Source organism: Nothoprocta perdicaria, unplaced genomic scaffold (genome assembly GCF_003342845.1).
Source record: "Nothoprocta perdicaria isolate Ctin4 unplaced genomic scaffold, notPer1 scaffold_30, whole genome shotgun sequence".
NCBI lineage: Eukaryota > Metazoa > Chordata > Aves > Tinamiformes > Tinamidae > Nothoprocta > Nothoprocta perdicaria.
In genome coordinates this window covers 3,528,806-3,554,007 of record NW_020455533.1, presented here as the reverse complement: position 1 = coordinate 3,554,007, position 25,202 = coordinate 3,528,806, and the positions used below count along the sequence as shown (strand labels likewise).

The 25,202-nt window shown below is 47.7% G+C and overlaps 1 protein-coding gene across 1 annotated transcript; it reads left to right on the top strand.

The window, feature by feature from the left end:
* Positions 1 to 6: 6 nt before the first annotated feature.
* Positions 7 to 18,234, top strand: COTL1 (coactosin like F-actin binding protein 1). The gene is made up of 4 exons (XM_026042366.1): positions 7 to 115; positions 404 to 486; positions 9,753 to 9,910; positions 17,074 to 18,234. Exons 1-4 carry the CDS (start codon positions 39 to 41, stop codon positions 17,182 to 17,184), a joined length of 429 nt encoding a protein of 142 aa, XP_025898151.1. The 5' UTR covers positions 7 to 38; the 3' UTR covers positions 17,185 to 18,234.
* Positions 18,235 to 25,202: the final 6,968 nt, after the last annotated feature.

The window sequence follows — 25,202 nt, the reverse complement described above, 5'->3', positions numbered from 1 at the left end:
CCCCAGCTCCGCGCCGCTCCGCGCCCCCCGCCGCCCCCATGGCCACCAAGATCGACAAGGAGGCCTGTCGCGAGGCCTACAACCTCGTCAGGGACGACGCCTCCGCCGTCAACTGGTACGTGCGGGCCCCAGCCCCGCGCCCTCACCGGGAGGCTCTCCCAACCGCGCCGGCCCCTTCCCCAAGTGGCTGAAACGCATCGCCCCTTTGGCCTCCCTAAAGGATGAGCTGAATGAACTGATTCCCATCTCCCGCGTTCTTCCTTCCCTAGGGGTGCTTTTTACACACATCACCTCCTATCTCCCCTTTTCTCTTCCCAAAGGGTGACTTTAAATATACCTCCTTCCCTGTTTCCTCTTCCTAAGGGGTGAATTTAAACGTATTCCTCTTCTCCCCCTCTCCAAGGGTGACGTTTAAATACGATGGCTCCACGATCGTCCCCGGAGACCAAGGGGTGGACTACGAGACCTTCACAAGGAAGTGCACAGGTAAGCCCGCCCGTGGCGGCTCCCAGATGAGATCCGGACGCCGCATCCCACGGCCCGGGACGAGCCGGAGAAAGAGCTGGAGGAAACTCGGCCGCCCCGGAGCGTGTCCCGCCGCTCCCCGTCTGTCCAGCGTGATCCGCTTTCCCGCTGCCCCACAGCGCAAGTCGCTCCGTGGCAGCCAGAGTCCGGAGCCCCATCGCTCCTTTGTCTCACCCCGGCGCCCTGGGGATTTTACCTCCTTTCCCCAATTTCTCACGGCTTCCCCGTCTGAATGAGAACCGGATAAAGCGCTCGCTGAGCCAGGGGCCATTGTTCAGTGTGGCCGTTTGAGGGCATTTCTCACCGAAGAGCAAAAGATCCCCCAGTTTTTGCGGCTAGAAGGAATTAGTCACGCGGCTTGTTATGCAAGGACATTCTTCCCTTGGAAATTATATCCGCAGCAGCACCGTAAGGGCAGTTCGAGGGCTCGCTCTGATTTCTGCACCTCGGAGGAGCAGGAATGCGGATTTGCGGAGCGGTTGGGTGCCGGGGACGGTTGTGGCCGTGGCAGCGCAGAGCCGGGGCCGCTGCGGCTCCGTGTTGGACGTGGCAGCTCGTGGCTCAGCTGTCAGCAACAAAGCCCTGCGGCGGAATGAAAACGCACGGGGAAACATTTAGCTTAATCTCATCTTAAGTTTTGACAGCTTTTACAAAAACGTGCTTTGATTTCCTCCAGAATAACTTCTGGGGGCATTATATGTTCTTTTTCACCCTATCCTGCCTGATATTTAATAATGGCATGAGGTGACATGAGAGGTGAAGCACTTATAACTAATGCCTGATGTCTGCAACCAACAAAGCCTCCCCACCTCGCTTAGCTGCCCTGTAGTCCAAGGTTCTGCTTAATCTTCTGTATTTTTAGACTTATATATCGGCCTGTGAAGGAACTGGGTGTCGAGCAATCTGTCTCTTCCCAAGATGGGGCAAATCTGTGAATGCAGAGCCTCGAATGGGTTAAAACACTGATGACTGAGAGAGTCTCACTAATTTTCCCAGTCCTGGGGCTTGGCTGCATTTTGTCGAGTTTGAGGAGAGGATTCCCACTGACTGAAACGAGGGCAGGACTGGTCTTCCGATCAATAAATAGAGTTCCTAGGGAAAAACTGTATTCTAGCCCTGGGAAGTAGTCACGAAATCACAGGGTTTAGCCTGTTCTTGCAAGAGATTTGCAGTGGGGTCTTGTCACGGCCAACTTAAGTGCTAATTTCCAGCTGTTCTTGAGACCTTTGCGTGGGGGATTCTCACAAAAGCTTGGCATCTGCCACAAATTCAAACAGTTGGGGTTGAATTGGGGTCCGCAAGCAAGCAGAGAGCTGGTGACTTGTACTACAAGAACCCTTCTCCATGGAACTTTTCTTTATGTGGAACATAAAGGAAAAAGAAACAAACAAACAATAACCAGGCATAAAGAAAAGCCCAAGGCTTGTCCTTGGTTCTCCAACACAAGTCCATTTTGAAGATAGGAAACGTCTTTTTCTTTTTTTTTTTTTTTTTTTTTTTTTTTTTTAATTACTCTATTTCTTTATTTATTTGCCCTGAGGTGCTGAGCACCTCAATTCCTGGCTGTGTCCAGAGAGATTTCAAGGTGTCAGCACTTCTGGAGCTCATGCCAACAGTATCTAAAGAGTCAATGGTTCTCTTGGAGTTCAGCAGCCTGAACCTCTGAGCGCCTTTGTTCTCTGCTCTTCTCATGTCTGAGATAAGTGAAGCAGCATCTCTAGGCATCTGAGGCTTGCCAGACAACCTTCCCTGTTTATTTTCTCTCCTTGCCTTTAAGGAGTCTATCTTTATTTTGTCTCATTCAATTCTTAATGTTTTGTCTGAAGTGGTACCCTCTTTAGGAACAGTTCCTATGTTCCCTTCCTTAGCAAAAGGGATATTTTGGTCGAGTGGCTGGGCAGGGAGAGGGCTTTGGCAGAGAGCAGTCACTGGTTGGATGTGTTTAACAATTAATGGAGGCCCATACTGCACTTTGGAGTATGGCCAGGTTTGTTTTCTTGCCATCACTCGCGGGTGCCAAACCTGTATTTATAAACAGGGCCTTAAAACAGATAGAGTTGGAGAAAACTTTGTTTTGCACCAGCTGGCCCCAATACTAAATATTTTTACAGCAAAAGGGAAATTCTGCATGTTTTAGGCATATGGAGGATGAGAGAGGATATGAAGAAGAGCTTCTTTGGGGTTGTCTGGGGCCCCTTGCTAGCCCAAACGTGAAGCTAAATCCCTTATGGCTGCTGGATTTTCTCCCTCTTTCCCATTTTGCACCTTCCACAGGTGGCTGTTTGGCAGACCAGAGGCCCCAGAGGTTGTTCTTAAACCTGCCTCTGGGCTTTAAAGAGTTGGGCAAACTCAAGTACAGGCTCTTGGCTGAGGGTCAGAGAAGAATTTCCTCTGCCCACGGATTAAGGGCTGCTGCCCTGGGGCAGGAAGGAAGAGAGGTGGCTTCATTCGCTCCATGTGTGCAGCTCCCCATGGCCCAGACCCCTGGAGAGTCAGAAATCAGGGCTGGTGCCAGCCGTGGGGTTAGAGATTCCCTCCCATCTGCAGGAAAGGTGCCAAACGTGCCTGTGAGGCAGAGCTGGGTGGAATATTTTGACTGGAACAGAGTCAGTGGAGAAAGAGGAGGAAGGAAGGGAAGAGATGCTAAATGTTGTTCCTTCCTGTTGCTACATCTCTTCCCTTCTCGTCCTTCTAAATTTTACCGGAGGGGATAAGAGCTGCTGTCCATGCAAAGCGCTACAGCAAATGTTAGGAAAAGATAAAAAAAAAAGAAAAAAAAATGACACATAATAAACTTCCTTCCTTGTTTTGAATTCCTGTTTTGTGCAAAACACTGCTGAAAGCCACAGAGTCCTGCAGCTGCCCCTTTGAGGCAGAGGGTAATGTGGTGGCTGAAGGTGAGAGCAGGAGCTCAAACTGCAAACCTCAGCATGCCAAGCCTTGCCAGGGCCCTCAGCAGAGCTTGCCCTGCTCCACTCAGGCACCAGCAATAGCTGGTGCTGCTCCAAGTGGAAAACATCTGTGCCTTGCACTTTATTTAATAGCCATTCCCATTAAAAGCACCCTCAGCGTGCTGTACATCCCGCTTTCCTCGCGGACATTAAATTACAGGGCAGGCAGAGTCTATGGGTGCTAATTGATGTGGCTCTGGGACCAAGAAGTCCTTTGGCTTGGAGGATTTGCTTCTCATGGGTATGCAGCTTGTGCAAGGAGTAACGAAGGGCTGGGGTAACAACAACAAGGGGATTTTTAGGGGGTCATATTTTTTCTTGTCCTTCCTTCCATACATAACACCTTCCATGTGGACCATGGCCCAACTCATTGCTGGGCCTGTGAACCTTCTCAGGGAGCAGCAGTGGGTGGGGACCCAGGGAAAGAAAGTGAAAGTGCTTTATTTGCTGGTTGTAGCAGCTCAAAAAGACCCTGTGACAAAGCAGCTCTCTGCAAAACTCCGGAAACGCTCCGTGGGCTGCGGTTCAATGAACCAAAACGCAGGAACGGCCGAGATGCTGAGATCCTGGGGCAAGGGGCCCGGATCGGCTTCGGGAACCACCACTCTCCCTGTGCATCCCGTGCAGGTTTCGTTGCTCTATTCCCAATTATTCCGCCTCCATCGGAACTACATGTCACATATCCCACAGTGCAGCCTCTCTCTTTCTGGACCATTTACTACGCTGTGTGTGCTGGCGGAGAAGTGTGAGGAAATGCATCATCAAACCATTGTCCTTCCCCTTCCCATTATTTGGGGACAGTGATTGCCCATCTTCAAGGACAAAAAGAACATGGTAGGAAATTCTTCAATGCCCTTTTGTTTAGGGGCCCATGGTTATAGCTGCACCAGCACCTGAGCTGCTGCTCTTCATTTGCTGTCACGCTCAGGTCCATATCAGACCACAAGAAGACCAGCACATTTTGGCCTTAGACAACTAGGAGGCGGCCTCTAGTAACATTTCCTCTTCGAGTCCTGTACAGTGTCCCATGTACATGGCTGCATTTCCTTTTGCCTGACCTGAAGAGCCTGGAGACCGTAAGTTGAGGACATTAACTGTGTCAGGGTCATTGAACACGCGGGACAGGCACCCCGTGTCTTCTGGCACAGGACTGTTTTGGTGTGGCTTAACAGCAAAGATTACCTCTGTGTTAAACAAGGACTTCATTCAAGGCTTTTGATCCATTCTGCTTCACAGCTCCAGCTCTTGGCCCTGCAGACGGCCGGGATCCAGACACAGCAGTAATTTGGTGGTTAGCAGTACGTGCCGTCAGTATTCCAGACAAAAAGCTGAGGAGCTGAGCTGGCGGATTTGGAGTCAGGAACACAGATAAGAATTGAAGGTTGTTGTACGGAAGGATGTAAGAGGATTGGGTTTTTTTTTTGTAGTTAATTTTAGTCTTTTACTTGGGCTGGCAGTGCTGTTGCTGAGAGGAGTTGCATGACGTACAGTTGAAATGCTGAGCTACAACACTAGTCCAAAACAGAGGCTTAAAGTTTAATTAATTAACAGTGATACCTGACTGCACTGGTCAGCCTGGTGCATTTTCTGTGCAAATATTACTGAGCAACATAGTCTATGCATTGCATAGTCCATGTCTGCAGTTTAATTTCTTTAATGTGGACATGGCCTTGAAGTAATAGAGAGGTTCAAATACGGTATTTTCCTCCATCTCATATGTGAACAGTTGTTTCTCAGTGCATCTCTGACAAAGGAAATAATGACCCTTCTATTTGAAAAGCCCCAGTCCAGATAAATAATTGCAATGTGAGCATGAAAGGGGATAGTTATTCATGTGTCTGAAAAGATGACATCAAAACCACACTGTACATTCAGCACAAGGAAGAACTGAAGATCTTTCGTATGAAATAAATAAACTACAAAATTATTTCTGCTTGACATAAGATATTAGGAAGCAAATAAGAACAGAACCAACTCTGGAAATAAATGCAGACTCTTCAGGGCTTGTGGCAATTCCCATGTAGAGCCTGGCCCTAACTGATGTACACAGAGCTTGGGAGATAAGGGGTGAGAGTCACATCACTGATAAACACCATTATGTTGGCATCTCAAGCTGTAGGAAACCACCTGAGATTTGTAAACAACAACAAAAAAAAAACCTCACAGACAAAACCTTTTGTCTTCCTTACTTTCCCATACATACATTGAAAGGAAGACCTAGGGACAGGGATGGTTTTGGGGCCGCTCTGACTTCTATCTGACTCTAACGAAGTCTTTCCTTCCTACGGAGAAAAGGACCAAGGATCAGGATGAGAGCCCCCCATTCCCTCCCCTTGGTGCTCCAGTCTATCCCCAGTTCAAGACAGAGGCCAGCACGGGACCTCTGTGACCAACTGCTTGTTGACCACACGTGGCCCATGCTGGGTCCTCCTTGCCTTGTTTATGCTCCTGAGGACAAAATATTCATCTTAGATGACTTAAAGAACATGGTTCGCCCCCTCGCTGGGTGACTAAAAGAGTTTGGGTGAAAAGGTGGGAAATCTGCAAATTAATCACAAAATGAATAAATGCTGACTGAAGCAAATCCCTGCTGCAGTCTGTCAGATGCTGCTGGCAATTCATGGCATAGGTCACCAAGGCGGATCTTGCTCTCAGATGCCTGACCTTGGCTTAGCAGGCAGGTGAGGCCTGGCGTGGTGGCCTTTTCTCACCGTGTCTCGTGCTTGGCCATTCAGAGCTCTAAGACTGAAGCTTTTGCCAGGGTGTTTCTTTCTTGCAGCTAATATCTTTTCCCAGTGATTCAGTGCATTTCAATGGGGATTTTTTTTAGTGCAGCTGAATTACAGGGGGAAAAAAAGGAATTCCATTTAGGAAACCTCTACAACTTGGCATCAAGCTTTGCTGACAGCCAAGAGCAGCTTAATCAGTATATTTGGAAAATCCTGCCTTACTGATAAGTAAGAGGTTTGGAGAAAGATGCTAAGCAATGTTCATTAAGGCATTCATTGTGCTTTTCGTGGTTTGCAAGCACCTTTTGCCAATTGCAGCTAAAGGAGTGATGACATTAGTAGGAATTAACGTTGTTAATTTCTGCCATTTGTAGCTGTGAAATCCTCTCAAATAAAGCTGCTATTTCTGTTCTACCCACTTCTATTAATAATACGCCTTATTTGCTTCTCTCTGCCCTGAAATGCATGGCTTAGGAAGGTGGTTGTGTAGAGCTAGGCAGGATTTCCTCTTCCAGAGGAAATCTGCTGTCTCTCTATGATTTGTAAGAGTCTCCCACACACCCAGCAAATTCCTAAAACCAACGTGTTTTTTTTTGTGAAAATGAGGATATTAATGCCTGGCGATTTCGAGTGCAGTTGCCAGTGAGGACTTCCAGCACAGTGAGATGAGGTGCCAGGGTAGAACTGATTAAGTGTGAAAGAGGAAACCTGTGCCTATAAAAGCGCCTGATTTTGATGCCGTTATCGCTCCGAACACGTTGCAGCCCAGCGGGATTCCCAAGCGCTGCTGCTCTGGGCTGCAGAGCAGCAGCTGGAGGGACATGCTGGAATCCTCCCCGTCTGCTCCCAGAGCTCACTTAGAAACTAAGAGGCCTCTTAAGAGCCTTGACTCATGTTCCCTCTTGGCTTTATCTGCCCCTGCAATTCACAGCCTGGCTCGTTAAGTTAAAGCATCACATGCTGGTAGCTCATATTCAATTCTTATTCAGTACAATCCCAAGGTAGCTGAGGAGCTGCCTAGTGTGGATATAAATGTGGGTATAACCTCCATGGGGAGAGGCGAGGAGAAAGCACCCAGCTCGGGTTCAACCCTTCAAGCCCATACAGGTAAACGTGCCCTGGGGAAATATTGCCAAAGTCCAAGTCCTAAGTCTAACCTCATTTGCTCATTAAACATCTTAGGACTCAACACGATGAGGTAACAGTTGCTCAGACTCAGCAAGCTCGAGGTGCTCTAAAAGATGAGAGCTCAGAGGGAGCAGCTAATTTGGACCCTCTTAGATGACACTAATGAAGCTGCTCTCAACCAGAATGAGCAAGTGCTCAAACTCTTCCTCTGAGCATTGAGATGCCCCTGCTGCCAGTGACCTGTGGGCTCATGTCAAGTTAAAGCTCATGCTGCCAGATACGCTCCTTCAAGAGTCACTATGAAAAAGCTCTGCACAAATTCTTGCAAAAACTGGGAAATCTTCATCATATTCGCACGTTATCTGTATAAAGGGCCAAACCCCAAAGCAGTCTTCAGGATCTGCGGCAGCCTGTAGTATAAGTAGCAAGGTAGAAAACCTATATATTCAAGGTGAAAAGCGATCGGCCCATGACAAAGATTGTGACACGGTTACAGCATAGCAGGGGCCAGGACTTGATGACATTAAATTGCCTTCTGGCACCGGGTTCCCACAGGAACCACAGCACAGTTCTTAGCAAAGTGTGGCCTCCTTTACTCTCGGATCTGGGGAAGCAAGAGTTTTTTTCCCCCTATAACTGTTAGTTGCAACATTCAGGGATTTACAGTCTCTCTTCACCTTGGGCATTTTCTGGTTGTCGGTTCATTTACGGTTCTAATCAATCTGGACAAGAGGATTTATTTGCTGTCAGGAAGGCGAGTTCTCACCAGAGGCTTCTCATACTTGCCAGGAATAGGGCATCCACCAGAGAAATTTTGTTTTCCTTCACTTTTGATGCACGTGGTTCTTCTCCAGGAGATCCATTTGTATGTCTAATTTTTTGAACAAACTCCACCTTTTTTTGTTTCAGATTTGGAATTCTTAGTGGAATTTGTTTTACACAGTCTTACAGACCCTCCCTTTTTTTTTTTTTAAACCAAAAGGTATTTTCCCAATATCTTTTTTTTCAACAGCAAAAAGCCATATAAGGAACAAAATGTGGAGACAATTGATGGAGATTTTAATGCTTAAGAAATTGATATTTTTCTTCAAAGATAGTTCTATTTACTCAGTCTTTGGCAAAGCAAAGCTCTGTCACAAAACAAGCTCTGACACTTGTCAGACTTCAGAGAATCTCTTTCTTTTTTCCCCCGCACTGATTTCCAGCCCCCCTTTTATTTTTCTCTGAGGATGGACAATATAGGCCCGATTCTTGCCGAGCTCCTGGGGCTCTCCTGACCATTTATCAGTGCTGTGAAGAACCTAAACGGAGGTGGTATTAGGAAACATGTTACCACGCTTTGAGACTGTGTTCTCCCCTGGCAAGTAGTCAAGACAGCAAATAGACAAAACAAAGTCCCTGCTGAGCTGGTCACAACAGGGATTAACATGCTGCTTCTCAAAGTTTATTCTTCTGAGTCATCTTGCTTGCCTGCAAAGGTGTTCGCTGGCAAGGATGACGTGGCTGTGATGAGGTTTGTTGCACAGCTGCCCATCTGCTCCACGTTCCTGCATGATCCTGGTCACCGGATTCAGCATCCTGAATCCTGAGCCCTGAAACCAGGGATATGAGTGGAGATCCCAGGCCCTGCTGTGCTTGTGGTCATGGAGGCGTCCTGCACCTCGGCGTGTGAGTCAGCCTGCAGTGAGACACCCACCTCCTCCAGACAAGGAGTCTGCAAGGGCTTTACACCATAACCAGACTAAATAACTCCAGTCTGGCCTGATATAGCAGAATCCAGCTGTGAAGCAAGGATTAGAACATTTTTAAAATCCAAGGTCTGATGTTCCCCCTTCTCTACAGGTCTTAGAGTAGGAAAGCCCAGCTGGAAAAGTCATTGCAGATGGTTTTTGCTCCTGCTGCTTTGCCCCTTGTAAACTCATTCTACAAGGGGGCCAAAAGTTTTGCTAAAGGGAAGGAGGGGAAAGAATCAGACCTGCACAGTGGCCAGTTTCAGAATGTATGTTATAAAATACATAAAATACATCCTTGCTGTCTTGCTACCCTGTGAGAAAGAAAGCAAGCAAGTGATAACCCAGCCTTAAGTGACCTGTAGATGAATGATCTGACTGGAGGCATCCCTGGGTTGGCTCAGTGGCCCTTGAACTGACTCTTTTTAGCCCCTTCCAAACTCATCACTAATGGTGCAGCCGGCAGAGCCAGAGCCCTCCCAGTTGCTCCAAGCTCCATGGGCAGACACGGCCTAACGCTGACACATGCTTCAAGCCCTGCAGGGCCCCTCGAAACCCACAGCAATCCTAGCAGACACTCAGTGTCATAATGACTTGGTCATGAAGCTGGGAGGAATATTCCCACCCCACAAAAGAGCGGGGTGAGGATGCTTTGTTTTTCACGGCTCTCCTCGGTTGTGTCTCTCCAGATGACGTGCGATTGTTTGGCTTTGTCCGGTTCACCACCGGCGACGCCATGAGCAAGCGAGTCAAGTTCGCCCTCATCACCTGGATCGGAGAGAGCGTCAGCGGCCTGCAGAGAGCCAAGACCGGGACGGACAAGACGCTGGTCAAAGAAGTAGTACAGGTAACTGCTCCCTTCTGCTCCTAGCCCTCAGCTGTCTTCTCCTAACCCTATGGACATGAGGGGGAAGGATCAGATCATCCTTGAGCTTAGTAGTTAGTTGGGGAAACACACACCTTGTGTAATTTTTTCTTCTTGAGGCCTTTTGTCTCTGCACAGTGAATTCATGGATACAGTCAGCTGAAGTCTAAAGTTCCTATCAGTACCAATTAACTAACAGCCTTTAATAGCTAACTAGATCTGAATAGTCCTCTGTTTGGCATTGGGCGTATCAGGAAAAAGGAGAAACGCACCTTGGAAGGACTTTTCTTGGCTTTGTCTGCCCAATCCCAGCACAGCACTTAACTCATTCAAGGCCTAGCAGGGTGTTGAGACATGGGGCTTGTTCCATCAGGCTTCAAGCTCAATGACTGTTAAAACCAGGGAAAACAACCAGCTACTGTGAGAGATGGGAATTGCAGAAGGCCCCAAAGAACTGCCTGACTCCAGCTGGGAAGATATTAATGCTTAGCCTATGTTTCCTCTGAAGAGGTACTTATAGCAAGATTAGCTCTTTCAACTAAATCCAGCACCAACTCTAATGCCTGAGAATGGTCTTTCTTACTGTGTGGGGGGAACAGGCTGAATACTCAAATACCTTCCTCAATTCTCCTCTTGCCTATATAAGGAAATCTTCAAAAGTATAATATGGAGAATGAGAATAAGAGCTCTGTTCATCAGTTAATTTCTCTTATATAGAAGATTGTTTTTACATAAGAAGCATATACATATTCCTCTCAGGAGATAAGCATTGGTATTAAATCTTGCTAAATAACAGCAATACAAAGGGTCCTGAAAAGAGACTTTCATGATCCCTTGTAGATAGGGAAGCAAGCCTCTATTTATGTGAAACAACTGAAATTGTATAATTGTAATTGGAGATAAAGTTATAGAGTACTAATGAATAACTCATAGAAGAGTTAAGTCCAAATTTTTTTAAAATATGTTTAGACACTTGGATTTCTGTTGATTTGAATAACATTCCCAAATGCCACTCTATCCCTCAATTTTATTAAAGATCATCTGCAACTTCACCAATTTCCTATTTGACTAGTAATCTCGGCAAGCTGATAACATGGTGGAACATTAACTACTCTTGGCAGTCACTTAAAAGCAGTCATATTCTAGGTAATTTCTGCTAAAATATGAAGACAATACGACTTGTGTTCAGTACATTTTTCTTTAGCAACTCAGGCTAATCCATTCTAAATTATTTCTAATGTAAAGTCAACGGCAATATCTTTCCCTTAAGAAAGTTATAAATTATTTTATCAATGAATTGAAACAGTGTCTTTATAGAGGCATTAAAACTATTTGTACAGGTGACTTAGTACGCATCTCGCATGACCATGAGACAATACATCCCATATCTAATGGGAATGGATATCCATGAAGAGCTAATCCAGGACTATCCAGATCAACCAGTGACACAGAGACAGTTCCAGTAGGAAGACATTTCTGATTCACTTTGTAACACTGCAGAGACACTTAGCAGGACAAACTATTCCCAAGAAGCTGCAGTTCCTGCATGGACAGGGAGTAAATAGTTACTACTATTCCTGTGCAAAAACAAGCAGCCTTTCCACACAAGTCCAGTTTCTGGCTTGCTGGCTGTCTTTAAGCCAGTGTCAGTGAAAGAAAGGATGTGAGTTTATGCTCCCAGTAGATAGTGACCGAGACAGCTACATGTGCAGCTCAGTCCCAGTCAGTGCAGTTGGACATGTGTAAAACAGTTTTCTTTTTGCATGCATGTAACCTTACAGATAGCCTATAGCAAACAAGAAACAAACAAATGCAATAAATCCTCCAATTTCATAACTAAGAAAACCCATTTAATAACTAATAAGGAAAGAAGCTTATCCCAGTGCTATGTCTGACAATACTTCTCCTGCTTTTTGTCTTCCTGAGTTCATTCCCAGTCACCCCATTATTTCTGATTTTAGCAGGGCTTATTTGAGATGTGAGCTGTACATAGAAAAATACAGACAATCATTTGCTATAATAAGAAAGTACAAATTTACCTCAATGTTGGTTCCTCATCTGTGATAATCATTACTCTAAAGAGGGGACTTTAGAGTACCAAGGACTCCTTGTGAGCCCTGCTGAAAGCTGCACAAGCACCATCAAACACTGCTGCAGTGCCAAGACACTCACAGGGAAGGCAAGTCAGCTCCAATAGGGCCTCACAGGCAAAACCCTCCACACTGCATCTGTAGAGGAAAGGATCTTCACATGTGGTGGTTATCAAGGCGCTCCTAGGAGCACCTGACATAGGGTGAACATAAGGGGGGCATTAGCTACTCAGGAGAAGGTTCAGATTGCCCTCACTTTTGTATTCCTCGCTTGGAAGGGGGAGCAGCTGCTGCAGATTCTATAGGAGGTGCTGGGAAACGATGCTGATTGTCAGCAGGGGTTGCCAGAAGATCTCTCAGCAGGAAAGAACAATTGATTTTTAGCTGTAACAACTAAAATTACAGGGATGGAGCTCATCTGGTGCAAATAACCCTAGTTCCCCTGATCCATATCAAGTCTTATTTGGGGAATATCCTTATTAGCTTTTTTATATTACAGGAAAATGTTATTTGCATTTATCGCACTTATTTTACATCGTGAGGAAATGCATTTTGCATTTCTTTAAGCACTGCTTTAAGGAACACTCGGTAGCATTTTTCATGTCTCTTTATTTTCCATCTTTCCATCATCTTTCCATCATCTTTACCTCATCTAGAAGACTTGGATGAAGCATGTGAAAAACAAGGGTAGGATAGGGGAAAAAGTATTTAAACTACTTAAGGATCAAGGCAAATACTTGTGTGGAGGCTTCATTGTGGAAGCAGACACATGGAGGAAAGTGATGCCGAGTGTGTCAACTTTGCTGAGTCTCAAACTTTTACATCCCCAAGACTAAGGATGGTTTTACCTGTTACTTCCTTTGTACGTACCAATTCCAGTTCATTCAGTCTGAAAACAAATCAAAACCTTGAAACGGCTCAAAAAAGAACATCTCAAAGGCTCAAACCAGGAGACCTGTTCTCAGGGCTGCTGTTTGGAGCTCCGTCGCTGCAGGGGCCACTGGAATACAGATCATTGCACTGATGCAAAAGGGCCATCAGAGTTCCTGTCTGTGGATGTAAATGCTGGAGAACTGAAAACAGGACTTGGTTTCCCTCTCAGTATCGCTTCCCCCCTGCAAACCTGTTGCCTTCATGAATGCATTTCCCACCAAGAGCTTTTAAGCCTTCGGTAGGCAGTGCTGAGGCCCCTCTCCTGACCAGACCAAGCTTTTCTGCAGCCCCGGCCAGTTTGTCTCTCATTTTCCACGAACTTTGCCTCTTCTCTGTTTTTTTCCAGCACTTCTACCCCCACAAAGTCATGTGCTCTATTATTTGCCTAAATTGTATTCAGGGTAAAACAGCTCTGTTTCTGTGAGCAAATATCCGTGGCATTTTATTCATCTTTATTTTTGGTGAGGAATTTGCCTGGCTTTAGTGAAGTCAACCGCTTTACTGAGTTGCCACTTTGGGACTCACAATCAGACCTTTCCTGTTCACCTCTTGCCTTCTGGATTCCCCACTGCTCTAGCAGGATCCGCTTCCTTAGGCATCCTTAGGCTGCTCCCAAAGGAGGAAGGATCCACTCTGGGGATACAGCCCTGGTCTTGGGGCAGATGAAATGGATGCAACTGGGTGTGCACTGGGTTTCCTCTGTCACTCTGAACAGAAAATGTTTTAATAGTTATGTGGGAGGCAGTCAGAAAATCAAACTTGAAAGGTAATAGCTGTGTCCTTTACCATGGCTGTGAGGCAGTGTCTATCAGGAAGGTGAGTAAACGGAGTGAGATTCGATACTTCTGGCAATGCAAACAAAATTGTACTTTTTGACTGATTTTCCTCTTCTGGCTTTCCTACCATAACACATGGATATGGATTTACAAGAAATCCCAGCCCTGGTCTAGTGAAGGTGGTGACTTGATACAGAACTTCAGGCCAAGATGAACAGCCTCCCATCACACCGCAAAGCTGTGTCTTTTCCAGTGGGATGCAGCACACATAGGAGTAATTTTAGGATCAGCTGGATCAGTTTCATTGCTGAGAGATGCGTTTGCCAGAGATCCAGGCTGGCTTCTCCCAACGGCTACAGCTGTTGTGTGCAAAAGCTGGCAGGGCCACTGCTGCTACCTTGGAGCCTGACAGTGGGTGCTGGACCCACAGGTTAGATGCAGCCAGACTACAGCTTGTCTGTAGGGGCTTGTCACCCTCTAGCTCTCCCTACACTCAGAGCAGCTGCAAGGCCTTTTGTCCCATGGCCTCTGTGCTGAGCGTTGGATGGTCAGAGGGTTAGACACGGATCTGAGGATTTGAGCATCAAGGTAGGCTGCTCCTGACATAAATAAAACCAGCAAGAAGCTGCCCGAGTGTCCGGCACCGTCCCTGGCTGCCGAGAAAATCTACTCCACCCTGGTTTTCCCCCCTCATAAAATGGCCTGCAAGGAAAAGAGTGAGTTTGCAGCGCAGCTCTCCTGCTTCCAAGGCAGAGATGGAGGAAAAGTCTGCAGGGCTGGAGCCCTTTCCCTGGTGTCCTGCACTTGGAATGGGTGCCGAGGACACGGTGACCTGCACTGGGACAAGTGCTCCGCAGAGGAACAGCGGAGCTTGGGTGAGACGGGCGCCCTGAGGAGCCCTGGGCGCACTCTGCTCTGCGTGTCGTGCTCGGGGGGTGAAGAGGCGAAGCCAAGACGCCGGCCTCTGCTGTGTCCTGAGGGCCATAGAGAAAAATGGCCCTGTTGTGTGCACCGTCCGGGTGACTCCGGGGGATACAAAGGCTGGGATTCACGCGCGAGGCTTCCTGCCGCTGCCGGGAAGAGCCTGGCGATGGGGGAAGAGGGAGAAGCGGAAATGCAGGAGGCAAAAGGAGACGCTCAACAGGGAAGCAAGGGCCGAGGCGTCGCAGATGGTCCCGGTGCCTCGGGCCACACAGCCCTTGGACGGGAGCTGGAGAGCAGCAAGAGGAGAGGAGAGAAACCAGGGGCTTCTCCCGCCCCACAGCGAGGCTCGTGAGGGCAGGAGGAGATCTGGTGCCAGAGCAGACGCTGCGCACAGGTCCAGGCCCCTCCGAGCCGTTTGAGGCCAAGGCTTTGCAGCCCTGGTGCTCTGCAGGAGCTGTGACTGGTTATTTAAAATTGCAGGTGACAGTTGCGAGGAATAAAGACCTCTGCCTTGCTCTAGCTGAGCGGTTAAAGCGGTTGGGGGTGGCTTTATATTCTGGCGGGTTTAGAGGTGACAGAAAAGGAGTGAACTGCAAAGGGGACGGAGCTGGGACGTGTCTCATCTTCTGATGTGAGACCTGGAGTCTCTCCTCTCTTTTGCGCTGATGACACAGGAAGCAGCAGAGGGTTTCGGCTGTCTCTGAAATAGTTGTGTGACTTCCTTCATCTTAGGATTTGAGCTCTGAACAAGTCTTTGCAAATCTTAACCCTGAGAGCTGAAAGAGCCAAGTTAGAGTGATGAGGGAGGCGATGATTGAAGGAGGGTCAAGTGGGATATCAAAATCAGGCTCCCCGGGCAGCAAACTCCCCCAAAGCAACTTCTGCCCTTGGAGCCATCAAGGTGGGTAAGTGTCAGTGCAGAGAACCAAACAAGCCCTGCCCGTGTTAAGGTAAGGAGTTATTTATAGCAGTGACCCAGATTGCACCCAGAGGGTACAAATCTGGCACAAGAGGTGGCCCAGTCAGCTAAGAGGATATTTCAGAGTGGCAGAACATGCTGTGAACATCACCCATCTGCCCCACGGAGATCACTCTGCAAGGGGAAATTGCTCAAGCCTTGCAAGGTGTCTCGCTAATATTGTGCAAAATCGTGGCTGATGCCCACAGATGATCACCCTGGAACCATCTGGGTAGCTGTGTGTTGAGAAGAGAGTTGAGCGATTGTAATTACTTCGTGTTGCGTGTGATTTAGTGAAGCCACCGCTGCTCCTTGGGTCTTCTTCTGGGGGCTGCTGAACAGCAGCAGGGCAGCCAGGGCTCCTTGTCGCTGCTCTGAGCTGTCTTTTGTTTTCCCCTAAGCAACTAACTCTTCACTGCTGAGGATTTCCTGCCCTGTGAAACAGGATCAGCGGCCGCCTGGGCGGCTGGCGGCGGGGAGGGAACTGCTCTGCTCTCCCTCCTATTTTTCCACCGCATGAAAGAGCCAGCGAGGCCCTTTCAAGCCAAATCTGAGGCTCTTTCAAGCCGAATCCGTCGCCACCGCGCTCCTTCCCCCGTCCCAATGCAAGGCCTTTGGGACGCTGCCAGATGAGGAGCTCTCCCAGGCCCCGAGGGTGGCACGGGCAGAACCCCTGGCGCGTTTGCACGGGGACCGCCGCTGCTCACACCCATCGCTGCTTCCTGGGCTCCCTGCAGCCGTTGGGATTTGGTCCATTCTTCCAAACGTGCTGCTTGTGGAAGCGTCTCCTTGCCCGGAGGCAGCCCAGAGGGTCTCGCTGAGGCAGGAGCCCCTCGCTGCAGTGACAGGGGTGACAGGGACCTTCCCGGCGCGCTGGGATCCTGCTCCGAAGGTTGGCTCCGTTGGCCAAGTCCATGTCAGTAACAGCCCCATGGCCTGGGCCTTGGGCAGCCAGCCTGGCTTGCCTCCACACACGGAGGAAGCTGCTGCTTCCAAGGGTGTTAATAGAGGGGTTCTTAAAGATCCATTTGGACCCTTAGGCCACGGAGCATTCTGGAGCCCACAGGAAAAAACTGCAGCCTGTAGTTGAGCACCTCGGTTTTGGCCATGAGATGGTTCAGAGAAGGGACAGGGGAATCTGCTAAAGTAGTTACTCCTTTCTCAGAAACTGTTTAGGAAACTTGGCTAAGCCCGTGCATGTATCTCTAGGAAGAGCTGTTGCGTAGCACAGGGTTAGGTGTTGCAGCCAGCGAGTATAGAAGACACATAAAAAGGTCTGCAGATGAAGTGTTATGTTTCATCATCCCTATAGCCCTGTTTTCCACAGCTTTGTGTTTATCATCCCTATCATGTAGATAAGGGAATACGGCTCAGAGAGCCACAGAAACCGGCTGACCCTTCTCTGTGTGAGTGCTCGGACATGTGTCCCGCTTTCTGACACTGCTTCTCCTTTATCTCTCGCAGAACTTTGCCAAAGAATTTGTGATCAGTGACCACAAAGAGCTGGACGAGGATTACATCAAGAACGAGCTGAAGAAAGCAGGGGGGGCCAACTACGACGCACAGACTGAGTAAACGCACGGACCTCCTGGCACCACCACCTGGATCTCAAAGGGAGGGGAAAGGCACAACCAACTAACCCAGCTGAGAGATGAGGCGACTGAGCCACTACCCACCTTTCTGTGCGTGCACCTAAGAGCTCCCTTCCTTTGCATTCGGCAGACTTTTGATTTTCCATTCCACCCAACGAAACAGCCCTCTCCGGGGTCCTGTTTCTTCCCCCCACCCTATTTTTTTACTCATAACTTTGTCCATGCTCTCGCATCTGTGGAATTTAGGTTTGGCTCTGCTTTGGTCTGTATTCAGCATTGTGTTCGTAGAGGCTTGCCCTTGTGTCCTGCTTCGTACGTGTGCGTGTGTGTGTTTTAGTTGGGCTCAAGCTGGTCTCTGAGGGGAGGTTCATTCTTGGAGAGTTGTGCATCTGGAGTATTTTAAATGTTTTTAATTTGTTCTCATCCATGTTCTTGGGAATAATATTTGGCGGTCTTCTAGGCTCAGATCAACATGGGTTGACTTCACTGAAACTTGGATTCAATTGCCTAAGCTTAATGTCCAGCTGAGATCATGTCACTTAACAGCTTAAAAGCAAAGCAAACAAACAAAAAAACTCAACTCTTAATAAATGGGAATAAATTTGCCTTAAAAATTGCTTGACAGTTGCTATGCTGTGTGCTGCATCTGCACCCCTCCCTCTTAAAAATTAGATCCAACATGATTTGAATGTGGAGTTTTGTTGTTTTCTTGAGGTTATCATGGCACAGTAAACGGGGAGGGAGGGTTAGAAATATCTGGACATTTGTTCACTATTTTGTGTACATCGGTCTCGGGGTTTGTATTTGACTTTCCTAATGCCGGGGCTCAGGAGGAGAAATCGCAACGCATAGATTTCCTTTTGAAATGTCTGCAGAGAAGAAAACCAGCAGCCGCTGGGTCCCAGCAGCCTTCCCTGCCCCATTTCTTTTGCAGCTGAACGTTTATTCAGTCATTTGGGGCCCGTGGAACCACCATCCTGCAGCTGGGCCCCGCGGCAGGAGCTCAGTCCCAGGAGAGGTAGAACATTCAACACAGTTTGTTGGTACCAACTTGCTCGGTTGGGGGGCTTCTTTGTGGGGCTTTTTCTTCCATCAGAGGCAGTTGTCCCCAGAGGGATGTGCAGAGCGAAACTGTGCTGTAACCGGGGCTTGGGAGTCAGCGCTATCGACCCATTAAAAAAATAAATGTTTTTCAAGAACAGTTCTCGGCAGCCCTGTTGTTCTTTGCCTTCCCTGCGACGCTAAGACTCTGTATTTAGGAGGTCTCTTAATCCTGGGTGTGAAGCTCTGAGCCTTTGCAGTCCTGGTGCTATTAGGAGAATTAAACACCGGCTTAAATGTGAAATGGTCTCGGCACCTGCAGCCCATGTATCTGCAGCCTGAAAAGCAGCGGTGGCCACAATGCATCTGACACACTTCTGGTTTTTCACAAGTGATAAAATTGATACAAATTGATGTCTGAATTTCCAGCGCCAAAATGCCGAGTGGGAATTGTAATCAGGTTAAAGAGAGTTTCACTCCCGTGTGCAGTGAATATAGAGAGGTCAGGAGCAGCTCTGGGAGGGAAAGCACTTTGCAGCCAAGGTTTGCAGCTTCCTACACAGCCCTGCCCGGCACCTTACGATTCTGGGACTTACCCTGCTAAAACTCACCCCGAAGCGAGGGCAATGGGGTTTATATTTGCAAGACTTGACAGCAAGGTCGGGCCTAGCGAAGGGAAGCGCTTTGCAGGGCCCTGCGACGCTCGGCGGCTTCGGTCCCACTTCAGGGACCACCATCACTTTTCTTTGACAGCTGATGGGGTCAGCTGAAGGTCCCTGTGTGGTCCCACATGTGGCAGCTGTGCCGTGAGGTTTAATGCAGCCCTTTGCCCCCTCCCTTGCATTTTCTGCTCACTTCCCGCAGCCATTTAGCGGTTTGAAATAGGACCCCCGAGCGCTCACATGAGATAACCATCCCATTTGCTCTTATCACTCCACTCTGGATACCCTGTTACCTCTCAATTGCCTCTCTAATGCACTGGCTGCTCCGAATTGCCTCAATAATGTTAAGGCCCCTTGGCCGCGGGCGAGTCGAGTGCAGCGCTTGCACGAACAACGTGGGCAAGGGAAGGAATTAATGCATCCATGGCAGGACATAGGGCAAATCCAAGGAAAGGGCTGCCGAAATTATAACCCTCCCTCCTCTGCTCTTCATGTCTTGAGGAGGGAGCTGAAATAAAAGCTAAATGGCTGTTTTGAAGGCGTAGTTGACACTCCGATGTTACCGAACAGTCTCTTTTTCCTCGGGAGAGTGCTTTTATTTGTATTAAGTCAAATCCCAAATTTCCTGCAGCTCAGCGCATCACCTGGTGTAACTCATGTAATCTGCTCCGCAGACTAAAACTGGTCTCGGGGCTCTGCAGGTGCTCGGCTGGGCGAGTGTTTACCCCAGTGTCCGCGCTCACTGTCCTGCCTTGCTAATAATGATGACTGTAGGAACAGATGGACAAAAACGAACCAGAAAAGTAGAAATGCACAGCCCGTTATCTTGGGTTCCCTTGGGATCTGACACTGGACACAGCACAGCAGCACAGAATAAATTGGAAATTGCCTCTGTTAAGACTGGGGGTCTCTTAGAGCCACCTCGGTGGCCCCGCTCTCCCACGTTAGTGCTGCTGGATGGCTGCCCTGCGATCCCACACAACTGCAACTCCATCGAGGGCTGCCTTTTGTGCCCGAGTACCTCATTTTTCTCAAATGTTTTATCCGAAGGAGGTCGCAGAGCATTTCATAAAGATTAGGATAAACCAGACTGCGCTGTCCTTCCAGAGGCCCCCGTTTGTGCTTTGAAAAGGGCCTTTTATGGAGGAACTGGAGCACAAATCCCAGCAGGGTGTGACAGGGCCCCGCGGCCCGGCCTGGGGCCTCAGCCTCTTAATACACACATTCCTCACACGCATTCCCAGCCTTATCAGAGCCCTGCTGATAATGCTCCATCCTGGAACCTGCACTCATGGCTGTAGGAAGCATGGAATATATATATATATAAAATATATATATACATTTTACACTGGGCATTGCCAAAGGATTTTCCAGCCCTCCGTGCTACTAGTTGGAATCGCTTCCCAAGCGCCAAGAGGGGGGACACGCAGAGAACCGAGGACTTTGTGTCATCCCATGGGCAGCAGCTGGGGCGCTCCGAGGTGTTGGCCAGTGACAGGACAAGGGGTGATGGGTACAAGTTGAAACTCAGGCAGCTCCATCTCCTTGTGAGGAAGAACTTCTTTACTGTGAGGGTGCCAGAGCCCTGGAACAGGCTGCCCAGGGAGGCTGTGGAGTCTCCTTCTCTGGAGGTCTCCAAACCCACCTAGATGTGGCCAGGTACCCCGTGCTCTGGGTGTCCCTGCTGGAGCAGGGGGTTGGACTGGATGATCTCTAGAGGTCCCTTCCAACCTCAACCATCCTGTGACTCTGTGATTCTGAGGTGTGCTCCGGCAAGAGACGTGGTGGCCCTGGGGCCGCCGACCGATTCCGGGCACGCTCCGTGTGTGTTTCCACAGCCCGTGAGGCCCAGGGCTCCTAGTGCCGGAGCAGGGCCACACTGTTCAGAGGGAGCCGCTCCCTGCAGGCCGCGGCGCCGGGGACACCACAGGCCACGTTGTTTCCTCGCCACCCCTGCCAGAAGCAGAAGCTCCATCCCAGACCCGGCGCTGGTCCTGCTTGCTGCACGAGGCCTATCCCTTCCCTTAGGTTCCTCCGTGCTGAGAAAGCAGGAGAAACCGGCCAATACATTCCACCTCTCTTCCCCCTCCCTCACCAAAACATCTGATAAAGTTTCTTCATTAACCTGAAGACACCCGCAGAATGGAAGAACATTTCCATGCAAATCCACCCGGACGGGAACAAACAGCATCTGTTCTGCAAATATTAAACACGGGCAGTCGATGAATAGACTTATCTCCCTTATCACCATTAGCCACATTTCTGCCTTGTAATTTTGGCCTATCACTCAGCAGAAACTGTAATCAGGATGTAATACATCCTATTGGCAAATTACAGCCGCGCAGCTGTTCCAGGCAGCAGCTGAACTGTGCAGCGGTTTAAATGAGGGTTTATTACACCCGGGGCAAGGTTCCAGTGCTGGTGGATACCAGCGGTTACACGGTGTAAAATACATGGTTTAAAAACCATAAGGGTTGAATCTTGTCCTGCCGAGGTTAGTTCTGGTGTTGGCTCTAACGGGAGGGAGCAAACGAGCACGTTCTCTTTGCAAATGGTCTCACTTTGAGGTGGAATTTCAGCGTTAATGAAAAACATTTGAGACATAAACACACACAAAAAACCTTCTGGAAGGATAAGCAAGCATTTCCTTTTGCCTTTAATCTCTGCTCCAGAAGCACCTCGTATCTCGCTATGTCTCCTTCTAACACACTTGAGCACGTTCTGGAGAATCCTTAAGCTTCAAGAATCGCATTGCTATGGGATTAGCACGGATGCAATTCCAGAGTAATCTGGCAGAGAATCTCAATCATGACCTGTGTAGAGCAGTACAACTTGTATCAGAGCCATAAATTAAGAACACTACATATTTATTACCTTCATCTTTCTTATTGGAAGGCTAGGAACCTGCCAGCTGAAAGCATAATCTGCTAGATGGCCCTTCTTGCAGCTCGCCTCTTCCTCAATATTCCAGCTCACACTTGTTTCTGAAAACTCCCTGCAAACATTTCAGTTTCCTTCCATCCTGATAATTAATACCTTAAGTGCCTGGAAAGACAAACACTGTCTTTAGGCAGCACAATCTCCTGATCAGTTTATCTGAGGATTATTACACACGTGCACAGAAAAGTCAGTCACAAACCGAGCACATTTTGGCCCTCGTTGGGATATTCCAAGAAGAATCACTAAACTGAGGCATAAAGGAGATTCAGTCAACAGTTATATCCAAATAACCAAACTCACAGGGAGAGGCTGTTAAGCTACAAAGCTCTTCTGACCTTAAACTCCAAGCATCTTCACTGTATCAGGTACCACAGGATGCAAACTAATCCAAGGTCCATCACCACTGGACTCGGCTGTGTTTGCAGCTCAAGCCTTGCAGGAGGCAGCTCTGCTCTAGGCAGAGTGCAGCAATGTAGCCAGCAGCTAAAATAGAAATATTTTGAAGTGTTACAGCTGGATCTAAGGACAAAACTTGTCTGTCACAGCCCTCAGAGGGTTTTTTTTTTTTTTTTTTTGCTTTAGATAAAGATATACAAGTCGTTGTTTGCAATAGTAATCCTTTTTTTTTCCCCTTTCAGCATGATTTTGAATAGATTAAGTTGTCTGAGGACGGGTTTATGGTTTATACCAAATGCTACTTCCAGTACAGCCAGAAAAGCTGAAGCCTTCCAGTGGGAAAAGAATGTAAGAACTGATGTGGATTAAATTAAACCAGCAAAAGATTATCCTCCTAAATCCAGAGCAGGCAAGAAACCAAGAAGGTTTGGTCTTAGTGCACTTTGGACCAAAATATTGAAAAAGACAGCGAGTGACATTCTGGGAAAGACCTCTAATAGACACAGAGATTAAAACCTGGGTTTGGAACCAGTTGCTGGTTCCAGGCCACAGGTCCCAGCCACCTGTTCTGCCCCATGACAAACGTTGTCACCCTCATGCATCTCCTCTGATCCAATCTGCAGATCACCCAGGTTTCCCCCAGCTGATTAGGGGAATCCGAAACTACTATCAGAATAAGACTGAGTGATCAGAGGGGATTTGATCAACATACACAAATACCTGAGGGGAGAATGTAGGGAGGAAGGGGCCAAACTCTTCAAATAATCCCATGGAATTATTAGATTTTAAACTAAACTCAGAGCCCTGTTAACGCAACTACCCACTAACTAATGTCCAATTAATGCAACTTACCCACTGCTTACAGGCTTTGAATCCTGCAGAGCTATTTTGGGGATTGTTTTAAAATCTGGTGAGCGGAGAGCGTCCACATCCTGCATTCAGCAGACTGCAAAAACCCCACATAGGCCAAAAATTCTCCTGGGGTTTAGCTTTACTGGCAATGTAAATCACAACAAAAAACCTTTCGTTGCAAACTTCCTTTCTAAGCTTAGCAGTTCCCAAGGTTGCTCCTGGTGACACTTCCATGCCAGTCTGTTGTTTTATTTGCTTGGAAATTGTAAAACCAGTCAGCAAGTTTGATAAAGAAATATTTACGGTGCTCCTTTATGCAGGGTTTGGTACTTGAACTGGCTCTGCATTCACAAGTAGGTTGTCAGCTCTACTACCAAGCTACAGATATTCTTCTGAACTCACATTTTACTCCGCTGTTTACACCAACAGATGTTGAGGCTCGAGTCCTTCCTGCAAACTGGTACTAATTTCAATTTGGAAGACATTGTTCTAATAAAAACCATGTTAGAGGCAAGGATGGCCTCAAAGCAACTGCTTCTGGCATGTTACACTTTGAAACCGAAGCCGCTTTTTTTTTTCGGAGAGGATTCCATAAGGCTCACACATACTTAGGAAAACAAAAGATCTGTTTGTATGCGTGCGAAAATGGACCCATTGCTGGAGCAAGAAATCCAAGCAAATCTGCAATGGTGATAGATCTTTGGGGGACTTCTTTACAATGTAGGTTCTCGGACCCTTCATAGCGGTAATTTTTGAAATTCTTTGCCTTGAAAGGTTCTTTGTGAGGGCAGAGTGGTTTAGATTGAAGCAGGGATATAGGAGCTGGAATAGGAACGCAGTCCACTTTCTCGTTAAGCCGAGTATTTTTCACGTTATAGGCATGACAGACCCAGATAAATCACAGAGAGACCTGAAATCCAGTATTTAAACACATGGCTTGATCTGAACTTCCGCTGTCTCTCAAGAGCTGGAGGAGGACACGGCCCCAGTCTGCGAGCAGAGCAGGTCAGAAACCACGGAGCTCTTCAGCAAGGAGGAGAATTCAGCTCCAGCCCACGTGGAGCAGCTCCACGACAGGGATTTAGGATGAACCTCCATGCAGACCCCAGAGGATGCTGTGGATGCTCAGAGTCTTCCAGAGACCCGGAGTATTTTGCAGAATCAGGATCTGTGGCTTCTTGGTGCCCTTGACATCACCAAAGAAAGCGTCTTCTGAATAGCAATTGGGCACTGAACGTCTCTCAGGGATGAAGAAAGCACTTCAGCAATGAAGAAAGTACAGAGGAAATGATAAAGATCTTTTGTTATGGGTCATCTGGTCCTTCTCTTTGTTCCTTTTGATTAACTGGAAAGGATGCAAAAGTTCCTGAAATGTGATTTTTATTGCATATTCATAGTTTCTTGCTGGATCAACTATATGAATTATTACAGAATATATCTGTGACAGAACACTGGCCAGGTAAGATCAGCATCTACTGGCTTCTGCTCAACTGAAATCAATAGGCTTTTTGCCATCAGTTTTATAGGACCAGACATGGAGATATCACTTTAATGTGCAAGAGTAAAAATCTGGACAGGCAGGCACACAGATAAAACATGTTTCTGTCAACTGAAGCCAAAGTGTTTCAGCCTCTGTGAAGACTGTGCTATTAATTAAGTATGAAAAGGAAGGATCATTTGATTCAGAAGTAAGATTATTTCCCCCCTACCTCCTTTTGCACCAGAAGGTATGAAAGAGAAGAAGGTTTTGCCATCATAAATCGAACACGTATTGCATCAAGCACAGGTCTGTGTTGCTTCCCATCTACACTGGTTCAAAACAAGCCCAGGTTAATCTCGAGCACAGGGCCAGGATTTCTGAACTAGTTTTCAAACAGTGAGGACTATAAGGGCCAACTATTGAGGCTGGGCACATTGTTGGGCTACTAAAGCTACTAAATTTAAATCTACTAAAATTAAATGGCCCTTCTCAGCAAGACCACCAAGCCAAGGTGTTCTACTTGATGAGGTCAAGAAGAAAGGATGACCAGAAGTAAGGTACCAGAGACGACTTCATGGTGACTTGAGGAGGAGCTTAATGGTCCATCTCCATCAATATGATTCCTCTAGC

Excerpts from the sequence above, each read along its gene's own strand:
- COTL1 (XM_026042366.1), top strand. The coding sequence starts at position 39 with ATGGCCACCAAGATCGACAAGGAGGCCTGTCGCGAGGCCTACAACCTC. Across the intron at positions 487-9,752 it reads CTTCACAAGGAAGTGCACAG|ATGACGTGCGATTGTTTGGC; the intron begins GTAAGCCCGCCC and ends GTGTCTCTCCAG. Across the intron at positions 9,911-17,073 it reads TGGTCAAAGAAGTAGTACAG|AACTTTGCCAAAGAATTTGT; the intron begins GTAACTGCTCCC and ends TATCTCTCGCAG.